The following is a 22,876-nucleotide window of genomic DNA, read 5'->3' as shown; positions in this document are numbered from 1 at the left end:
TAATTTGCAGTGCACCATTTCAATTTAATGTACTCATTAGTCGATAATAGGGGGTTTAAGTCTAATAAGGCCCTATAAAGTCTTGACACATTAACTACTTAGCTATACACTGTACAATTAATGCATGTATTTACAAGTTGCATAAAAAAAGGAATTCGTTTACTGATAAAGGTGTGTGAGAGCCCCTGTCAGTCCCAAAAGTGGTACAGCTCATCTGCCCGGGCATTCGCTATAGAGAGGAGTTGCTAGAGAAGCAAGCAAGCAATCTGCGGTAGAACAGACGTAGAAGCGGAGCGAGGCGGAGAGAAAGTACACGGGGAGATCATGGCGAAAAGATTGCTACTAGATTATCACAAGAGTCTGCCGCTCAATGGACTGCAAGCTTCTACAGTTTTGCTTCTCATTTATGGGTTTACCTGTAAGTTATCAGTTTCATTTAATTTATCTATTTACGAATGTATTTTAGAATTCTGGATATTGAAGTTGTACTGTAGCTACTGTACGTGGTAAAGTAGCTGGCTATGCTAACGGGAATGCTAATTCTATGGTCCATAGAATGGGAGCGACCTGAGTGCGGTGCTGTGCTGTGCTGTGCATACTCGCGAGTTAGCGGTTTTGTTGGGACGAATAGGTTTTTGGCCTTAATTGTCTCTGGTAAGTTAGCTAATATTCCCTCAGTTAGAGTATGAAACTAAGGCTAGTTAACGTTCTAGTATTCTCTCCATTAGGTACATTATTTCTAACAAATGCAATGAAGTTCACTTTTTCCCCGGCATCTTTCGAATCGAGATGTGCCATTGAAACTACATAAATGTTGCTTGAGATCTATTATGTGGCTTTGACCGTAACTAACGTTTCTTAGCTTGCTACAACAAAGGGAAACTATCTTATATAGTGTGCTAAAAACTTACTAGGTGTCAGACCATTTATTTTGTTGTGGGCTTTAATGGGTTTTGATGTTTCTATTCTTTCATGAGTGGAATGACAGACCAAGCAGTGATTTGAATAGCAACAAAGTTTTAAGAAAAATGTCAGAGAGAGAGAGAGGGATATTTCCCACTGAAGATTTAGCCACGGTATCATGTTTCATTGATATCGAGGTTGACAGTGATTTAGCAAATTATTGGAATCATTAAACTTTTATCGATTTAACCTCACATTCATCTCCTAATAATACAGACTTTCATTTCTTAAGTCCCATGCCACATGTCAGTGCATATGCAGCTGCTTGAGGAAAATGAGGTAGTTCCACTACAAAGGTTGCAAAGTTTGAAAAATGTGTAAATAAATGGAATAGAACAGAACATGTAAGGCAGAGGAGAGGCAAGCAGGGGAGAGAAGAGGAGCCCCTTAAGGCTGGGTTTGTGTAGTGTCAGGAGAAATGAAGACATTTCAGTGACTGAGAGAGGAACAAGGAAAAGCACTGCAGCCGCAGAGTCTGGAAGTATTGACCTGCAGTTGGGCTCCATTCCAGAGCACCTTCCAGTCTCGCTGTCACAAACAGAGCAGCTGGGGAGGGAGGCATACTATACCCCACTCTATGGATATGTCCCAGATTGCATACTATTCCATTTATAGTGCACTTCTTTGATCAGCGCCCATAGAGCTCTGATCAAAGATAATGCACAATATAGGGAATAGGGTGTAATTTGGGACAGAACCTATACTATACCCCATGCTCATAGCAGGACACAACACATTCTGTACTATTTTATTATAGTAAAAGATGAACCAGGGCAGATCATTAACCAGAGCAAATAACAGTAAATCACTGATCTGTATTATTGTTGTTGTAGTCTGAAGAAATCTGATATGACCCCATTATAGCCGAGATTGGAAATAACCCCCCCCCCACACACACACACACACACACACACACACCTGCATGTATGCCATCTTTCTCACTCTCTTTACGACCACATTATTTATGGGGTTCATAAATCTTGCTGGTCAGACAGTCGATGCTTAGGAGCTATATTTTTGTTGTAAAACATGATATAGTGTGTAGACTAGTGTTGGACAGTGTGCTAGGGATTCTTCTATGGACTGTGGGGGATTTTAAGAAGGGCAGATTTGATTGAGATGGAGGGTAGGCGAAATTCCCTGAATGTGTCATTTTCAGTGCACCCAGTGTAGAAAGACTGATGTCGACTGAGGAGGGGAGGGGACAGTCACAGGCGTGGTTCCACCAAACTGTGAGGTCTGTAATTGAAGACCATAGTTTGGTGATTTCTTTTTTTCAGGGCTGTGTGGTTCCTTCACAATATAAATAAATAATGTAGTAATGGAGCCACCTAAATTACAGGCTCAAGATGAAAATAGATTTGAAAAAAAGAACAGGTCTAATGTACCATACTACAGCATCAGTTTGGCTTTTAGCTTGTTGTGACTTTGAAGTTGGAGGACATCACACTATCGAGCTCGCCAGTTTGTAGTCCTAAAAAACAGAAATGAGTTAGCATTTTCTAGCTCTGGTTCGTTGGCCATTAATGGGGAAAGAATGAGGTTCTGGGATAAATTAAAATAAGGTCTGAGGTTAACACAGGCTTAGGAGATCTTATACGTTTTTGTTCTATGTGATAATATCAGTCAGGTAACATGACCTTTATGAATTATGAAGCCTTTATGTGATTTATGTGCTTGTTTTGATTACGTAAATGCTTCAAAATTCACAGTGATGTTAGCTGATGAAGATTATTTCATAGAACAACAAGTAGTGTATAAGATATCCTAAGCCTGTGTTACCGAATACCTTATTTTAATTTTTTAACCAAAAACCCCACAACAACCCCATTAATTTCCCCATAGGCTTTGGCCAACGAGCCATGGCAGAGTTAGCCTCCGTTAGTGCCTACAAAAAGGCACCATTACTGATCTTCTGTATTAGTCTCTATGTTACTAATAAATGACCATTATTTTTCTTCCTCTTATTGGACAAAGTCTTCAGAGCCACCCAAACTATTTTGAAACTATTTCAATAAGTCTGCACACGACACATCAACTCTGGCCATGCTATATTTTGGAAAAGCAAGACATTATAATTGCTATTGGTAAGCTTAGCTATACAATGCTTCAAAAGAAGGTGTGTTTGGGATGCACATCTATGATGAGCAGCTGTTGTATCCCATCTGATCCTCTCTTAATCTCACTTGTGAGGCAGTAGCAAATTCGGTCTGAAATCACCCAGTCACATTAAAAGGCTCTTTTGAAGTAAGGCCCATCAGCAGATGACTGTTGTGCTTTATTGTGGGAAGTGGCGGCTGACGGCTTGCTGTTTGGAGAGCAGGCTGGCTGTGTGGAGTAGGCTGGCTGTGTGTGGAGTAGGCTGGCTGTGTGTGGAGTAGGCTGGCTGTGTGGGGAGCAGGCTGGCTGTGGGTGGAGCAGGCTGGCTGTGTGTGGAGCAGGCTGACTGTGTGGGGAGCAGGCTGGCTGTGTGGGGAGCAGGCTGGCTGTGTGGGGAGCAGGCTGGCTGTGTGGGGAGCAGACTGGCTGTGGCCACTGAGGCTACTGAGCTCCCACCCTCCACCCCTGACAGACTGTCAGAACAGAGGTAGCCATACTTCCCAAATGGCACCCTATTCCCTATAGTGCACTACTTTAGACCAGCCCTATGGGCACCATTTGGGACACAGTCGTAGCCATGCAGGCTGTACAGCAGCACCCTGGCACGTACTAGAGTAGTAGTCCATTAGCGAATGTAACAGAGTGACCTCCAGCCCTGGCATCATGGGACGTCCGCTCGTGAACATGGCTCTACCGGTAAGCAATGCTGCTGCCTGTTAGGCTGTGACACAGCACTTCTTCCAGAGCTCTATTTTCCTTTTAGAAAGGAATCGGTATCCGTTTCAGTGACATGATGTTTGTTTAATTTATTTCATAACATGCTGCTGTTTAATATAGTTTTAGGAAGTAGGCTATACTGTTCTGATTCAAAACACTGTTGTTCTGGAATGATCGAAATCAATCTGAATGCTTCAATCACTATAAAGTTGTAAAGATTCCATTAAACTAGTTGACCTACATCTTCATTTTGTGGTGTGCATTAGGCTATTTACATGTAACTACACAGTAACGAGGCTAAGTTTTTAACTTACAATTCAACCATTAGGCTATTTCATGTAGGTCTTATTTACCTGTAGTTTCATGCAAAGTAACTAGGCAACATGATGGCACACGGGCAACCTACGTGTTGCCATTTCTTCTTTGAGTCTTCCATAGCTATAAGTGGGTGGCATAAATGGCTTCCAGATATTCGTCACAGTTAATGACCATGCTGTGAATGAAGAGAGGCAACCTTTAAAAACTATTTTGCCTACCGCTGTCAGGAATTTAGTTTTTCCACCTGGAGAGCAGATCACAGCACGCACCTGATGCAAATGGGGCATTGTGGTATAACAGTGAGGTATTAAAGAGTGGAGCAGGGTAGGCAGGATGTGCACAGTCAGCAGAGTCGTCCCTCTAGGAAAGGAGCTCATGTGTTATGGGAAACTAGTGCGGCTCCTTTTTCACCACTCACTCTACCTTTCACTCACTCAACTGCCAGTTGTAATGAACCCACACACATGCAGTTAACTCTGTCACGTATACCTTGGTACCTCCTGCAGACATGATCTGTTGATGTATGTGATTTAAGGAGATAGTGCTTTTTTTGATTTCCACATGCTAATAACCCTCATACTTATGACAAAGGCTAGCCTAAATGCCAAAAGTAAAAATACTTTTATTCTGGGATAAAAAGCTACACTTTTCAAACATCATAAGCACATCAGCTGGGAGACCATCAAAGTTCAATCAACAAAAAGTAAGCTAGCTTCTTCCTGATTTTCACTGCTCCTAGAGTGACAGTTAAGCGAATAAATGACAATTTGAATCATACTCTTATCTCCCCTATAGTCCTAGCTAAAACAAATCAAATCAAATTTTATTTGTCACATGCAACAAATACAACAACCTTACTGTGAATTGCATAACTACAAGCCCTTTACCAACAATGCAGAATTGAAAAAACAAAGTGAGAAAATATTTTCTAAAATATTAATGAAATTAACTAAAATAAGAAAAATCTAAATAAGTAACACAATAAAATAACAATAACGGGGCTATATACAGGAGGCACTGGTACCGAGTCAATCTGCAGGCATAAAGGTTAGTCGAGGTAAATTTAGGTAATATGTAGATGTAGGTAGGGGTAAAGTGTCTATGTATAGATAATAAACAGTGAATAACAGCATCGTAAAAAAGGGGGTCAATGCAAATAGTCTGGGTACCCATTAGATGAACTGTTTAGCAGTCTAATGGCTTGGGGTTAGAAGCTGTTAAGGAGCCTTTTGGATCTAGACTTGGTGCTCTGGTACCACTTGCCGTGCGGTAGCAAAGAGAACAGTTTATGACTAGGATGGCTGGAGTCTTTGACAATTTTTAGGGCCTTCCACTGACATCGCCTGGTATAGAGGTCCTGGATGGCAGGAAGCTTGGCCCCAGTGATGTACTGGGCCATACGCACAACCCTTTGTAGAACCTTGCGGTCGGATGCAGAGTAGTTGCCATACCAAGCGTTGATGCAACCAGTCAGGATGCTTTCAGTGGTGCAGCTGTATAACTTTATGAGGATCTGAAGGCCCATAACAAATAATTTCAGTCTCCTGAGGGGGAATAGGTATTGTCGTGCCCTCTTCATGACTGTCTTGGTGTGTTTGAACCATGATATTTGTTAGTGATGTGGACTGCCAAGGAACTTAAAGCTCTCGACCCACTCCACTACAGCCCTGTCGATGTGGATGGGGGTGTGTTCGGACCCCTCTTTCCTGTAGTCCACGATCAGCTCTTTTGAGGGAGAGGTTGTTGTCCTGGCAGTGTCTCTTGCCTCCTCATGTAGGCTGTCTCATCATTGTCGGTGATCAGGCCTACCACTGTTGTGTCGTTGGCAAACCTAATGATGTTATAGGAGTCGTGCATGGCCACACAGTCGTGGGTGAACAGGGAGTACAGAAGGGGACTAAGCACGTACCCCTGAGGGCCCCCATGTTGAGAATCAACGTGTGACAGATGTGTTGTTGCCTACCCTTACCACCTGTGGGTGGCCCACCAGGAAGTCCAGGATCCAGTTGCAGAGGGAGGTGTTTAGTCTCAGGGTCCTTAGCTTAGCAATGATCTTTGTGGGCACTATGGTGTTGATTTCTGAGCTGCAGTCAATAAACAGCATTCTCACGTAGGTGTTCCTTTTGTCCAGATGGGAAATGGTAGTATGGAGTGCAATGGAGATTGCGTCATCTGTGGTTCTGTTGGGGTGGTATGCAAATTGTAGTGGGTCTAGGGTTTCTGTAAAAGTAATGGGTCAGACTAAGCTCACAAGTAGTCCTAGGATAAAGCACTTAGTAACAGTGCCTCCATGATCAGCCTCAGTCCATGACCAGCCTTTTAAAGCACTTCATGGCTACAGACTTGGGTGCTAGAGGGCGATAATCATTTAGGCAGGTTACCTTGGTGTTCTTGGGCACAGAGACTATGGTGGTCTGCTTGAAACATGTAAGTATTACAGACTCGGTCAGGGAGAGGTTGAAAATGTCTGAAGCCACTTGGACTTGCCAGTTGGAGTACGCACCCTGGTAATCCGTCTGGCCCTGCGGCCTTGTGAATGTTGACCTGTTTATAGGTCTTACTCACATCGGCTACGGAGAACGTGATCACATAGTCGTCAGAGCCAGTGCAGTAGGATTCAATCGTAGCCCCGTATTGACACTTCGCCTGTTTAAGGGTTCGTCGGAGGGCATAGTGGGATTTCTTATAAGCATCCAGATTAGTGTCCTGCTCCTTGAAAGCGGCAGCTCTAGTCTTTAGCTCAGTGCAGATGTTGCATGTAATCATTGGCTTCTGGTTGGGATATGTACATATGGTCACTATGGAGACAAAGTCATCGATACACTTATTGATGAAGCCGGTGACTATGTGCTATACTCCTCAATGCCATTGGATGAATCCCAAAACATATTCCAGTCTGTGCTAGCAAAACAGATCTGTAGCTTAGCATCCGCGTCATCAGACCACTTCCATATTGAGCGAGTCACTGGTACTTCCTGTTTTTGCTTGTAAGCAGGAATCAGGAGGATAGAATTATGGTCAGATTTGCCAAATGGAGGGTGAAGGAAAGCTTTGTGTGGCGTGAAGGTGGTCAAACATGTTTTTGCTTTGGTTGCAAGAGTGACATGCTGATAGAAATGAGGTACAACGGATTTAAGTTTTCCTGCATTAAAATCTCCGGCCACTAGGAGTGCCGCTTCTTGGTGAGTATTCTCTTGTTTGCTTTTGGCCGATACAGCTCTTTGAGTGCCTGTATCGGTTTGTGGTGGTAAATAGACAGCTACTAAAAATATAGATGAAAACTCTCTTGGTAATGGTGTGGTCTACAGCTTATCACGAGGTACTCTGGTGAGCAAAACCTTAAAACTTCCTTAACCTGTAGTGACACCCAGCCCGTGAACGGGACCGGTATCATCATCTGACACTAATTAGCATAACGCAACGGACATAAATCTTCCTAGAAAATATTTCTATTCATGAAAATCACAAGTGAAATATATTGGAACACAGCTTAGCCTTTTGTTAATCACCCTGTCATCTCAGATTTTCAAAATATGCTTTACAGCCAACGCTAGATAAGCATTTGTGTAAGTTTATCATAGCCTAGCATAGCATTATGCCTTGCTAGCAGCAGGCAAACTTGTCACGGAAATCAGAAAAGCAATCAAATTAAATTGTTTACCTTTGATGAACTTCGGATGTTTTCACTAACGAGACTCCCAGGTAGACAGCCAAAGTTCATTTTTTCCCAAAAGATTATTTTTGTAGGCGAAATAGCGCCGTTTGTTCTTCACGTTTGGCAGAGAAATCGCCCGGAAATTGCGGTCACCACAACGCCGAAAAATATTCCAAATTAGCTCCATAATAATCGACAGAAACATGGAAAACGTTGTTTAGAATCCATCCTCAAGGTGGTTTTCTAATATCTATTCGATAATATATCAGCCGGGACAATTCGTTTTTCACTCTGACCGATTGGAGTAATGGCTACTTCTGTATTTTACGCGAGAATCTTTCTCGGAGCCACCATGTGACCACTTACGAAAGGAGCCTGCCTACGGCTATTCTTCAGAAAGAAATGTGTAAAACTACGTCACAATGCTGTAGACACCTTGGGGAATACGTAAAAAGCGTAAGCTCGTTGATGGTACATTCACAGCTGAATAAGGAGTCATTGGAACGCAGCGCTTTCAAAACCTGGGGCACTTCTGGATAGGATTTGTCTCAGGTTTTCGCCTGCAACATCAGTTCTGTTATACTCACAGACAATATCTTTACAGTTTTGGAAACATTAGAGTGTTTTCTATCCAAAGGCTGTCAATTATATGCATATTCTAGCATCTTTTCCTGACAAAACGTTTTTTTTCCAAAAATGGAACACCAAGAGGTTAATATTATAGATTGCGCACCAGCTGTTGTTGACAAATAGACACAGACCACCACCCCTCGTCTTACCGGAGGTTGCTGTTCTGTCTTGCCGATGCACGAAACCCCCAGCCACCTGCATATTATCCATGTCCTCGTTCAGCCATGACTTGGTGAAACATAAGATATTACAGTTTTGAATGTCCCGTTGGTAGGATAGTCTCGAACGGAGCTCATCCAGTTTATTCTCCAGTGATTGCTTGATCGCCAGTAGGATGGATGGTATAGGCGGATTATCCACTCACCAATGAATTCTCATCAAGCACCCAAATCTGTGCACCCTGTGTCGGTGTCTCTTCTTCATGCTTATGACGGGGATTTGAGCCTGGTGCGGGAGGAGCTGTAAATATTTCACCTCCGATTCATTAAAGAAAAAATATTTGTCCAGTCCAAGGTGAGTAATCGCTGTTCTGATGCCTAGAAGCTATTTTCGGTCATAGGAGATGGAGGCAGAAACATTATGTACAAAAAAAGTTACAAACAACGCAAAAAAAACACACAGAGTAGCAGGAGTCCGTACAATGGCAGCCATCCCTTTTGGCGCCATCTTATAGCTCACAGGTAGGTACTGGAGCCTCGGGGGGCTATGTGAATCAAACAAGGAGCTACTGTGTCCTCGTCCCTGTCACCAAGGACATTACACAAAAAGCTTGTTTGTTTGCAGCGTTCCTCTCTCTCTTTGTAGTTACACTGGAATGTTTTAACAAGGGACTGCCACGTGGAGGGAGCTATCTGGGGAGCAGAGCTGTCGGAGTAGCAGGGTACAGAGTACAATTTAATTCTCCCCCAAATGGCACCCTATTCCTATCTTATTGGCACCAGAGGAGAGCATCGGCCATATCCCCAGTGAGTGCGCACTGCGCATATTCACTCTTTATCATTGTTGGGTCAGTGCCACTTAAAAAGTTTGTTTTTGGACAATCATTTCCTCCTCCAGTTTAGATCGATGTCATTCTATTTGTCTCCCCTTAACGTAGGCCTATTATATGGACAATGTCGTTTTTATTGATCAGGGTCGGCAGAGTAGGCTTCCCTGTAATTTAGCCTAAATTATGACTATCCAATCTACTCATCACATTACGAATAGTAAGTCTGCAAATGTGATGATGCATGGAATGCTTATTATAAAGGTGCATTTTTATGGTTAAAATGTACTTCCCCAAACTTAAAACTGAAGCGCCGCTTATGCATAGGCTAGTGATTTTGCTGTTCTTTACTCGTCTTGTTAGCTGAAGAAAAGTAAATGTGGACAGTTATTCTAACATCTTCAAAATGTGCGGTAAGGTCACACGTCATTGCATCCTCGACTTGCGTGTTCTGTTAAGATGAATTACCATAATCTAAATGTGATTACTGTCATTCTGAGCACCATGGGTGGATGCCCTAATCAGGTTACACACCCAATGCATTGTTACAGGTTTTGGTTTTTCCATATATGTTTTGAGGTTGGACCTTAGCACGTATAGCTTGTTAGCACGTAGGGCGCACATATTTTTGTCAACTCGTTAGTCAGTATGTACCACCTGTGCTGGTTGCCATCTCGTTAGTGGGAAGGTGTTTCACCTGTTGCTGGCCCAGGAGCTATTTAAGAGTAGCGCTCCCTATTTGATTTCTAGAAAAACATTCCTTTTTCTAATTTCCCTAATTTCATTTTGCTCCATCCTTTTGGTTTGCTTCCTATCTTTTTTGGTGTGGGTTTTTCTTTTTTGACTCTTGGGCAAATTTAGTGGACACTCATTGTGGGCATATTTTAGGTTCCTGTTGTTGATGCTAGTCAACTTTCAGTGGATGCCAAGTGTCTTTCAGAACCCCTCCTAAAATCCATCTGTTTCGTTTTGGTTGTTGTCCAGTGACTTTTTGTTAGTTCTCAATTGTTTTTGATCAACATTTTTGTTTTTCTTGCTGGGGAATGTAACAGCATATGGGTCCGGTAAATAAAAAATGCTGCCGGTCAAATGTCCGGCGCCACATTTTCATAACGGAAACCCTGGTGCAGACTGAGTTGCATGGTCATGTTCACTGTTGCTGCACTATCATGGTGAAAAGTATATTGGACTGAGGCTGATCATGGAGGCACTGTTACTAAGTGCTTTATCCTAGGACTACTTGTGAGGTTAGTCTGACCCATTACTTTTACAATCCATCCTTGAGGCTAGGCCTACATGGTGAATGAGGCCTGTCAGAATGTCTTACTTAGGAAATACCTATTCACATGCTATTTACTATTGCCCTTCTCTGACATTCTGAGCTTGGATCACAATTACAAGGAAATCTGGCCTTGTGTGAAACTTTGGATTCTAGTGTACATTTGGTTGTAATTAGTGCAAAATTAGCCAGATGGTCAAGCTATGCTGTGCATGTGATGGACATTCGCTCTTCAAGTCCTGTCACCACTGCTGAATTTGACAAAAAGCATTTTCGCCACCCATCACTACCACTGAGGAATTTCTCAGCTGAATACCTTTCAAGTAGCCTGACTTATAGGACTACTTTCTGCCTGGTCGTTGACCACCAGTGATGAAAAGCGAGGTAGATCATAAGAATGGCACAAGGGTTAAATCCTCCCTCCCGTGCCCCAGATCACAAGCCAGAAGCCTACGTGTCTCAAATTATGTCAGACACCCAAACCCAGGCACTGTGAGGCAGCCAAAAGACCTTGTCCACTAACATGGAGTAATTGATTTGGCTTTCGGAGCGACCCAGCCGCTTGTTTAAGATATACAGCAGCTATGTCTCTAATGGGATTTCAGACCACCATGTCCCAACTGTGGCTCTGCCAACTTTTACTTTCCTAGTTTACTTCTCCAAGCTAGGCAATCCTAGCTAGGCAATCCCAGCTAGGCTATCCCAGCTAGGCTAGCTGTCTATTCACATCCCTCTTTGGCTCTGTAGGTACTTTCAACTCACCACTCACCAGACATCTCTAGACTGCATTGCATCCCAAATGGCACCCTATTCCCTATAAAAGTGCACTACTTTTGACCAGCGCAAACCTGCTCCTTTTCTGTGTTCATTCCCAGCTCACAGTGAGGCTTATGTGATGAAAAAGCTGGATGGATCTTTGTGCTGCTTTGAGTTTGAATATAATCTGACAGGCTTTGATGGTGACATGGGGTGCAGACTGAGGCTTCTGTGACGTGTGTTGTGTTGATGAAATTGGTCCACATGTCAACAACCCAACTAGGCTACTCTTTACAAACAGTTGGGGAGATGGATGATAGATGATTGCTCTGCTTTCTTACGACATGATTGTTAGCTGTGATTTTTATTGTGACTTTACTTTGAATTGTGAAAGCAAGGGAACAAAACAACTGGCCAGTTCTATTTAAAGTTTAAAAAGGAATGCTGTTATATTTCTAATTAGGCTTATCCACGAATCACCCTAAACAAAGTCAAGGAGACAAGGAGAACTAAAGGGAAGATAGGACAATAGTACCATCTGTGAATGGGAGGAGTAGTAAGCATTTGGCTGGGAAGGATTAGGACAATAAATAGACACTTGTCATTCTGGGCGTGTTTTAGTCCAGACAGTTTTGATTGTTTAATATGTGTCCCGAGCGATGGTGGTTACACATCTATCCTTAAAAAAAAAATAGCAGAATAAGCAAATCATAGCAATCCTAACTGTTCTAAGTGGGTGGTTCAGTGTATCAAGACAGATTACTGCACTAATCTGGAGGAGGAAAAGGGTGAGACGAAGAGAGCATGAGGGAGAGAGTTGGAGTGGCTAGCAAGTACACGCCTTCTGGTAGGATGCCACGCTGACCAAGCCAGTGCTTTTACGGGGCACTGGAGCACACACAGTTCACTGGATTTGTTTTTGTTGTGTTTGGTTTCCCTTCCTCCTCAATTGTTTCTGCTGATTGCTGACATGGGCAGTGATGTAGACTGTTTGAGAACAGCCAGAGCACCAGGAATGATTGACGCAGAACAAAAAGTAAATCTGTATACTGGTGTAATGCTCCCAACGTGTTTAATTGGACAATGTTTCAACCCCAAACTGGGTCTTCGTCAAATTATTGGCACAGTACTGTGCAGTGCAATGGAGCTGGGACGATAAACCGAAAGTTGACACCGACCATATCAATCACTTATTGCAGGCATTCAGCTGATATTGTTCATTACGATGAGTAGCTTATACTATAGAAATGTGAAGTTTGAAATGAAATAGGTTTGCTAATAAGAGTGATTGTTAATGGGACAATTGATGGCTACAACCATCAAACTAGTAGTAGTTTAAAGGATATTTAAATTATATTTGCACATTGTTATAAACGTGTTATTCTATTTATCATTATCGCATCAATTCAGGCAATTTATCACAGTATCGAATCGCTCCGCCACTTCCTGGTTGCTAAAATTCGAATAGTTAATCTAATTTCAGTTTGTGACAAAACAAGCAATGTATAGTGTAGAGCCCTTAAACTCAACTCTGGACCTCAAAGCCAGTTCCAATGCATATTTTTCATTTGCCCTTCTAATCAAGGACTGATTTAGACCTGGGACACCAGGTGGGTGCAATTAATTCAGGTACAACAGAAAACCAGTAGGCTCCAGACCTGTAGGGTAGGAGTTGAATACCCAATGGTTTACAGAATCATTGTACCATCTAAACCGCTGTGAAATGTCTTCTCAATAACCAAACATATTATATTTTCAGCTGTTTGGAGCTGGTGTACAAAACTGAAAGTAAAAGACGCAAAAACAAAATTTAACTTGAAGCATAGAAATAGCGCACATTGAACAGATCTACCTCTTCTTAGACTTGCTTTCAATGACAGCTATAACTCATATTTTTATGTGAATTTGGTCAGGTCGCCCAAAAAGTTACATATTGCAGATTTACAGTGCCTTGCGAAAGTATTCGGTCCCCTTGAACTTTGCAACCTTTTGCCACATTTCAGGCTTCAAACATAAAGATATAAAACTGTATTTTTTTGTGAAGAATCAACAACAAGTGGTACACAATCATGAAGTGGAACGACATTTATTGGATATTTAAAACATTTTTAACAAATCAAAAACTGAAAAATTGGGCGTGCCACCTTTTGCTGCGATTACAGCTGTAAGTCGCTTGGGGTATGTCTCTATCAGTTTTGCACATCGAGAGACTGACATTTTTTTCCCATTACTCCTTGCAAAACAGCTCGAGCTCAGTGAGGTTGGATGGAGAGCATTTGTGAACAGCAGTTTTCAGTTCTTTCCACAGATTCTCGATTGGATTCAGGTCTGAACTTTGACTTGGCCATTCTAACACCTGGATATGTTTATTTTTGAACCATTCCATTGTAGATTTTGCTTTATGTTTTGGATCGTTGTCTTGTTGGAAGACAAATCTCCGTCCCAGTCTCAGGTCTTTTGCAGACTCCATCAGGTTTTCTTCCAGAATGGTCCTGTATTTGGCTCCATCCATCTTCCCATCAATTTTAACCATCTTTCCTGTCCCTGCTGAAGAAAAGCAGGCCCAAACCATGATGCTGCCACCACCATGTTTGACAGTGGGGATGGTGTGTTCAGCTGTGTTGCTTTTACGCCAAACATAACGTTTTGCATTGTTGCCAAAAAGTTCAATTTTGGTTTCATCTGACCAGAGCACCTTCTTCCACATGTTTGGTGTGTCTCCCAGGTGGTTTGTGGCAAACTTTAAACAACACTTTTTATGGATATCTTTAAGAAATGGCTTTCTTCTTGCCACTCTTCCATAAAGGCCAGATTTGTGCAATATACGACTGATTGTTGTCCTATGGACAGAGTCTCCCACCTCAGCTGTAGACCTCTGCAGTTCATCCAGAGTGATCATGGGCCTCTTGGCTGCATCTCTGATCAGTCTTCTCCTTGTATGAGCTGAAAGTTTAGAGGGACGGCCAGGTCTTGGTAGATTTGCAGTGGTCTGATACTCCTTCCATTTCAATATTATCGCTTGCACAGTGCTCCTTGGGATGTTTAAAGCTTGGGAAATCTTTTTGTATCCAAATCCGGCTTTAAACTACTTCACAACAGTATCTCGGACCTGCCTGGTGTGTTCCTTGTTCTTCATGATGCTCTCTGCGTTTTTAACGGACCTCTGAGACTATCACAGTGCAGGTGCATTTATACTGAGACTTGATTACACACAGGTGGATTGTATTTATCATCATTAGTCATTTAGGTCAACATTGGATCATTCAGAGATCCTCACTGAACTTCTGGAGAGACTTTGCTGCACTGAAAGTAAAGGGTCTGAATAATTTTGCACGCCCAATTTTTCAGTTTTTGATTTGTTAAAAAAGTTTGAAAATATCCAATAAATGTCGTTCCATGATTGTTTCCCACTTGTTGTTGATTCTTCACAAAAAAATACAGTTTTATATCTTTATGTTTGAAGCCTGAAATGTGGCAAAAGGTCGCAAAGTTCAAGGGGGCCGAATACTTTCGCAAGGCACTGTAGGCACTAAAAATACATTATATACAGTGCCTTCAGGATGTATTCAGACCCCTTGACTTTTTCTGCATTTTGTTAGGTTACAGCCTGTCACGTTCTGACCTTTATTTCCTTTGTTTTGTCTTTATTTAGTATGGTCAGAGCGTGAGTTGGGGTGGGTAGTCTGTTTGTTTTTCTATGTTGGTTTTTGTGTTCAGCCAAGTATGGTTCTCAATCAGAGGCAGGTGTCGTTAGTTGTCTCTGGTTGAGAATCATACTTAGGTAGCCTGGGTTTCACTGTTGGTGGGTGGGTGTTTGTTTCCGTGTGAGTGTTTGTCGCCACACGGTACTGTTTCGGTTTTCGTTTTCATCACATCGTTTATTGTTTTGTATTTCAGTGTTCAGTTCGTTTTTAATAAATCGTCATGAACACTTACCACGCTGCATCTTAGTCCGATCCTTATTCCTCTTCAGACGAAGAGGAGATCTGCCGTTACACAGCCTTATTCTAAAATTGATTGAATCGGTTTTTTCCTCATTAATCTACACACAATACCCAATAATGACAAAGCAAAAACAGGTTATTACAAATAAAACTGATATCACATTTTCATAAGTACTCAGCACTTTGTTGAAGCACCTTTGGCAGCAATTGCAACCTTGAGTCTTATTGGGTATGCCGCTACAAGCTTGGCGCACCTATATTTGGGGAGTTTCTCCCATTCTTTTCTGCAGATCCTCTCAAGCTATGTCAGGTTGAATGGGAAGCGTTGTTGCACAGCTATTTTCAGGTCTCTCCAAAGATGTTCGATAAGGTTCTATCGGGGCTCTGGCTGGGCCACTGAAGGGCATTCAGAGACTTTTCACCGAAGCCACTCCTGCATTGTCTTGGCTGTGTGCTTAGGGTCATTATCCTGTTGGAAGGTGAACCTTGCCCCCAGTCTGAGGTCCTCTGTACTTTGCTCTGCTCATCTTTGCTTTGATCCTGACTAGTCTCCCAGTCCCCGCCGCTGAAAAACATTCCCACAGCATGATGCTGCCACCACCATGCTTCACTGTAGGGATGGTGCCAGGTTTCCTCCAGGCATGATGCTTGGTATTCAGGCCAAAGAGTTCAGTCTTGGTTTCATCAGACCAGAGAATCTTGTTTCTCATCGTCTGAGAGTCTTTAGGTGCCTTTTGGCAAACTCCAAGCGGGCTGTCATGTGCCTTTTACTGAGGAGTGGCTTCTGTCTGGTCACTCTACCATAAAGGCCTGCTTGGTGGAGTGCTGCAAAGATGGTTGTCCTTCTGGAAGGTTCTCCCATCTCCCATCACCTCCCTGACCAAGGCCCTTCTCCCCTGATTGCTCAGTTTGGCCTGACGGCCAGCACTAGAAAGAGTCTTGGTGGTTCCAGCCTTCTTCCATTTAAGAATGATGGAGGCCACTGTGTTCTTGGGGACTTTCAACACTGCAGACATGTTTTAGTAGCCTTCCCCAGATCTGTGCCTTGACCATTGCTTCGACCTCATGACTTTGTTTTTGCTCTAACATGCACTGTCAACTGTGGGACCTTATATAGACACGTGTACCTTCCAAATCATGTCTAATCAATTGAATTTACCACAGGTGGTCTCCAATCAAATTTTAGAAACATCGCAAGGATGATCAATGGAAACAGGATGTACCTGAGCTCAATTTCAAGTCTCATAGCAAAGGGTCTGAATACTTATGTCGATAAGGTATTTCAGTTTTTTTTTTAAATAGATTTACAAAGAATTCTTAAGATCAGTTTCCGCTTTGTCATTATGGGGCATTGTGTGTAGATTGCTGATGATTTTTTATTTATTTTATCCATTTTAGAAAAAGTATGTAACGTAACAAAATGGGATAAACGTCAAGGGGCCTGAATACTTCCCGAAGGCACTGTAAATCATATAGTTTAAGTGGCTGAATATGGTCTGGTTATTCGACAAATTGGATGGTGAAACATCTTATCATCCTATCATCGTTACTGGTGATTGCATGGAGATTTACAAGTGATTATTGAAAGGAAGAATAGACAGCCTTGCTCAGCAGTTTTGGTCCAGTTCACTTGGCTAGCTAGGAACTTATGCTTAAGTAAAATTATGATCTATATCAACCATTTACTTTCTAAGTTTAAACAAGTTCATAGCCTCACTAGAAGCATCCCCTTATTAATAATAATTTCTCTAAAGCAATGGCCTGCATGCAGCCCATCAAGCCTGGTATTATATCCTATATTTCTAGCCTAAATTATCAAGTCATTCTCAAGGAAATATACAGATGAACTATTTTCTTTGACTGTTAGGAAACAATATATTTTGTGGTCTGTGTCTCAGTTAGAGGATGCTTGTCAACTACAATGAGGGAAAAGACTGCTCCCTGCCTCCCTTCACACAAGAGGAATGCTCCTGTTGCCCCTTATGATAGAGTTGTCAAAATAATGGATTTACTGTAGGACCTGAAGAGAAATAAAGTAGCTTATTACCTGATATAATAGGCTACTTTAGGCTCTACACAAGCGTGGACATGGTTTAATTACATCCTTTTTGATATTGAACTAGTAAATTTAAACAGATTGTATTTTGGTTATAGACACAAATCAGATGATGGACTTGTTTTCCTGCTCTTCCTCAAGCTGACTGACCAAAAGAAGACTGGGGCATGGGAACGATTGCAACATTGTGCTCGCTCACTAATCCCTCCCCATTGCCAAGATTCTTAAAGACCATTTTCTAATTATAGCCAGGCACTGCAAAGGCAGACATCGTTAATAGGCCTGTGAATTTAAATGATAATTTAAAAAAAATGTAGCCTATAGCTTGTCACAAATACAGATCCAATCTCTCTGCACCCATTCCTCTGCTGAAATCACCATGCTGAAAGGCTTCAATTAGGAAAGAGCAAAAGCAAATCTTTCTAGCTCCAAACCCTGTATTCTGTTTTTGAATAATTTGGTAATTTCTTGTATAACAAAGTAACCCGTTTGAGGTATAAGCATATCCTATATAAATGCAATACATCCTGTATCTAGCCTACGTACCATTGATTCAAGTAATTGGTGAGGCACTTGTGTAGCCTTGATGTTTGTATTACTTTGAGATGGATAAAACGACTAGAATCTGTCCTTTGTGTTTTTTTTAATATAGATGTTACACAGAGACAGATGACACAGCTCTCAGAGTTCAGTTTAGCATAAAGTTGCTGGGAGAAGGAAGGCACATAATGTAGTAAAGATAGATGGTCCCCCCCCCAAATGACACCCTGTTCCCTACCGTGCACTACTTTTGACCAGAACCCTCTGGAGGGAGTATAGGGAATGGACTGTATGTTGCCACTTGGAACACACCCATGGAGATGGAGATGAGAAGGAAGGTGGGATCTGAGTATGTACGTAGCATAATGAACATGGGTATCCATTGTCACATGGGTATCCCTCATCCAAATAAAGGAAACCCCCTGGCTCATAAGTATTTTAAACAAAATCATTATTCACAGCATCACAGGAATTGTCTCTCTCAAATACAAAGGCCACGCTCAGTATCCAAAGTGTTTGCATCCCCATAAGATTAAAACATAATGCTTTCATTCTATTTGAGATCTCTTTCCCTTCTGTGTCCCCATCACATGTCTTCCGTTTCTACGAATCTCCCACGTTGTTAAGGTTTTCTTCCGGTGAAGGAGAGGAGGACCAAACTGCAGCGTGGTTATTTCGATACATCTTTAATAAAGATAATAACAAACAATACAAATACTGTACCGTGAAAAACCAAAACTGCCCTATCTGGTGCAAACATACACAGAGGCAGGAACAATCACCCACGAAACACTCAAAGAATATGGCTGCCTAAATATGGTTCCCAATCAGAGACAACGATAAACACCTGCCTCTGATTGAGAACCACTCCAGGCAACCATAGACTTTCCTAGACTACTATACTACACCACAATCCCAAAACCTACAAAAAACCCCAAGACAAAACACACCACATAAATAACCCATGTCACACCCTGGCCTGACCAAAATAATAAAGAAAACACAAAATACTAAGACCACACGTGCTTCCGTTCTGATGTTGTCTGAAATATGACTGACTCCATCATCATCATGTAGCAGTTTAGACTGAAGTAATGTCAGGACTGCTAGATCACTGATTTTTGAAGGAGTTTGTTAGCTACTGCTAACTAAAAATACAGGCAAACAGTTTAAGAAGTCTGAAAAGGGCAAGAAAAATCCCTGGGAATCATTTTAAAGCCAGAAGAAAAACAATCCCATTTGCTCCAGGGTCTATGTGGCATGTAGGAAACTGTGAGAAATTAATGAAACTACAGTAACAGTATTTAGTTGAGGATTTGGATGAGTTTTTGTTTTTTCACATTAACTAATTACTATCTGCTGGGATTTGTATAGGCCTCAGTCTCCCAGACAGTGAGACCCCACCTATCCCCCTAAGACTCTGGCTTGATGTATTTCAGTCTATTTCTGTCTGTGTGTAATTGTTAGTGGAGTTGAGGTTGTGATTTTAAACATAGTTTGTGAACCAGAGAAAGTACCTAGTCCTTCAAAAGAGAATCTTGTGTGTTGTGAGTTTTGGAAGGAAGTCCAGTGCCCAGCCCTGGTTAGCTCAGATAGTATACTGTCGCCTGGAGTGTCATCCGTCTGTATCTGTGTGTGTTTCTAGGCACGGCTCACTGCTGGATTTACACTTGAGCATTGTCAGAGAGACTGTATCCAAAACAGTTCACTAACCCTATAGTGCACTACTTTCGACCAGGACCATGTGGCTCTGGTCAAAAGTAGTGCACTATATAGGAAAAATATTTGCGATGCATCCAGAGCGACTGCTGGAATGAACAGCATACGACTCGGCTCTACTCCTTCACCCAACTGTTGACACAGCGCATAGTGGGGTGGGAGATGCTTGTTTGGTATAGTGTTCAGTCTGTGGTATGGAAGCCTACATGATTGGCTGGATTGTAATGAGTTTGACAACATATGTGAATTACAGCCCAAAAACAGCTCAGTTTACCACACCTTTGTCTTGTCATGACTCTGTAAGTGATGTTTGGGAATGATTCAGTAATAGATTCAGTTAAATGTATCAAAAACAAATCATAAACCACTTGTCTCCAAAGACTGATTGAATAGACGCAATTACATTTTCTGGTTGTCGCATATGTCGTTACAATGTATTAGCCCAAGAATTTCATGGTTGTCTGACTGAGTCTGGGTGGAGAGAGAATGTTTTCAGGCCTTAGTAATGTCAGCTCCTGAGTTTCTGATTCTGAAAAGGAAAACACAACTTCCACAAATAGTCAGTCTGTGTGTCAGCTAAGCTTGGCATATTAGGCTTACAACTCATGCCTTGTGTTGAAACTAGTTGTGCATTTACTGGAAGATGTAGGCCTACCACCAATGTACGAAAGGCCTGTAACGGGGACAGCTCAACACCCTTTGGAGTGATAACATAGCCTGACCCTTTGACACTGCAGCTACCAAATTAGCCCATATTATTCACACAACAGGTTGATAAACACCGGAGTGTGAACCCCTAGACCATGAGTCGTCCTTCTTCAGTTCTTCCCTTCCTTTCTCCCCCCAACTGCCATCCCTCTAGTCCTAATTTGGAGCTGCCAAGATGCTAAGTGTTTCTTTACTATATATATTATATTTTGTGTTGTGCTAGAGTTTTCTTTGAGGAATTGAATTAGGCTAATACTCATATCCCTGTGACTGCATATTTTCATCAACATGTCCCACATTCTCCCTGCAACCAACACACGGCCCAGACTGCTGAGTACTGCAGGGATGTATTGGTTTGCTTAAGGACACTGGCAGACATTGTGCTTCACAGATCCTAGAGAGTATAGTTATTGTCCACTGTGTCGAGAGGTTGCAACCCATCCTGACACTATGTACTAACGCTAACACTATTGATTTCAGGTTTTCTGTTTAAGAGCTGATCTTTAATTAAATGTGACAGTCTGAGAGGGGTTGCAGTCAGGCGGGGTGCTCTGGGGGAGCAAGGAGAAAAGGACAGTGTCTTAAAATGGCACCCTATTCCCTATAGAGCACTACTTCTGACCAGCACCCTACGGCCCTGGTCAATAGTAGTGAAGGGAATAGGGTGACATTTGGGACCCATCCAAGGATCCTGTAGAGGACCAACTGGGAATGTGGTTCTAAAAGAGTCAGCCTGCCCCTCTGAAAGGCTTGCCTGCCAGAGTGTGATATTTCTGCCATGAATGAACCTTTCTGGCGTAGGCATTCCGCTAGCGACCCACCTCGACAACATCCGGTGAAATTGCAGAGTGCCAAATTCAAAATACAGAAATAGTCATAATAAACATTCATAAAAAATACAAGTGTTATACATCGGCTTGAAGATTACCTTCTTGTTAATCCAGCCGCTTTGTCAGATTTCAAAAAGGCTTTGCGGAGAAAGCATACCATGCGATTATCTGAGGACAGCGCCTCGCTTACAAAAGCATACAAATATTTTACTACCAAGTAAAGGAATTACAAAAGTCAGAAATAGCGATAAAATTAATCACTTACCTTTGAAGATCTTCATATGGTTGCAGTCACAAAGAGTCCCAGCTACACAATAAATGTTTGTTTTGTTCGATAAAGTCCCTCTTTATATCCCAAAAACTCTGTTGTGTTGGCGCGTTTTTTTCAGTAATCCACTGGCTCAAAGGCGGTCAAAACATGCAGACGAATACATCCTAATAGTACCGGTAAAGTTCGTTGAAACATGTCAAACGATGTTTATAATTAATCCTTGGGTTGTCAATTGTCTAAATAATCTATAATATTTCAACCGGACAATAGCGTATTCAATAGAAAGGAAAAACAACGAAGGGTGCGCAAACGGTCACGCGCGCAAACCAGCACTGCATGATTCCACAGTCCACTGACAGAGAGGTCTCATTCTTCTTAATTTTTCAGAAAACAAGCCTGAAACAATGTCTAAAGACTGTTGGCATCTAGTGGAGCCATAGGAACTGCAATCTGAGTCCTAACCCATTAGATACTCTATAGGCATTTAATTGAAAATACCCACATCAAAAAAATCCCACTTCCTGGATGGATATTTCTTAGATTTTCGCCTGCCATATCAGTTCTGTTATACTCACATACATTATTTTAACAATTTTGGAAACTTTAGAGTGTTTTCTATCCAAATCTACCAATTATGCATATCCTAGCTTCTGGGCCTGAGTAACAGGTGGTTTACTTTGGGCACGCTTCTCATCCAGGTGTCGAAATACTGCCCCCAAGCCATAAGAAGTTAACTGGCTGAAAAACACCCTCTCCAAGTTACAATGCAAGGAAGGAAGCATGCAGATTACAGTTAGTGTTGGGCCGAATGTCTTTTTCACACTGCACAAATATGACCTTGGATAAAGACATTGCCATAAAAGCAGCAATACAACTGTCGTGACTTTACTTTCATTAATGTGATGACTGTTATTTATTTAATCCACTAACTATGTTTAATTGTTACCCAATTTAAATTAATCATGTAACAATTAACTCATTATGAGGAATTTGGGGCACCACGGGAGAGGTTGTTTATTAAACTTCTTAGGGCTGCAATCCCGTTAATGGGATCGATATGACAACAGCCAGTGAAAGTGCAGGGCGCCAAATTCAAAACAACAGAAATCTAATAATAAAAATTCCTCAAACATATATGTATTTTAAACCGTTGTAAAGGTAATCTTGTTGTTAATCCCACCACAGTGTCCGATTTCAAATAGGCTTTACAGCGAAAGCACCACAAACGATTATGTTAGGTCACCACCAAGCCAAAGAAAATCTCTGCCATTTTTCCAGCCAAAGAGAGGAGTCACAAAAAGCACAAATAGAGATAAAATTAATCAATAACCTTTGATCTTCATCAGATGACACTCAGAGGACTTCATGTTACACAATACATGTATGTTTTGTTTGATAAAGTTCA

General features: G+C 41.8%; 1 protein-coding gene across 1 annotated transcript in view; it reads left to right on the top strand.

Moving 5' to 3' along the window:
• Window positions 1–261: 261 nt before the first annotated feature.
• Window positions 262–22,876, top strand: part of LOC139386184 (nectin cell adhesion molecule 3a) — a 72,931-nt gene continuing 50,316 nt past the window's right edge. Inside the window, exon 1 of the mRNA XM_071131655.1 lies at window positions 262–418. Coding sequence (XP_070987756.1) covers window positions 325–418 — 94 coding nt within the window. The 5' untranslated portion in view covers window positions 262–324. The remainder of the gene's footprint in view (window positions 419–22,876) is intronic.

The sequence above is a fragment of the Oncorhynchus clarkii genome, chromosome 27 (assembly GCF_045791955.1).
Source record: "Oncorhynchus clarkii lewisi isolate Uvic-CL-2024 chromosome 27, UVic_Ocla_1.0, whole genome shotgun sequence".
Lineage (NCBI taxonomy): Eukaryota > Metazoa > Chordata > Actinopteri > Salmoniformes > Salmonidae > Oncorhynchus > Oncorhynchus clarkii.
Note: the sequence above shows the minus strand (reverse complement) of the source record. Positions and strands in the feature narration are given on the sequence as shown.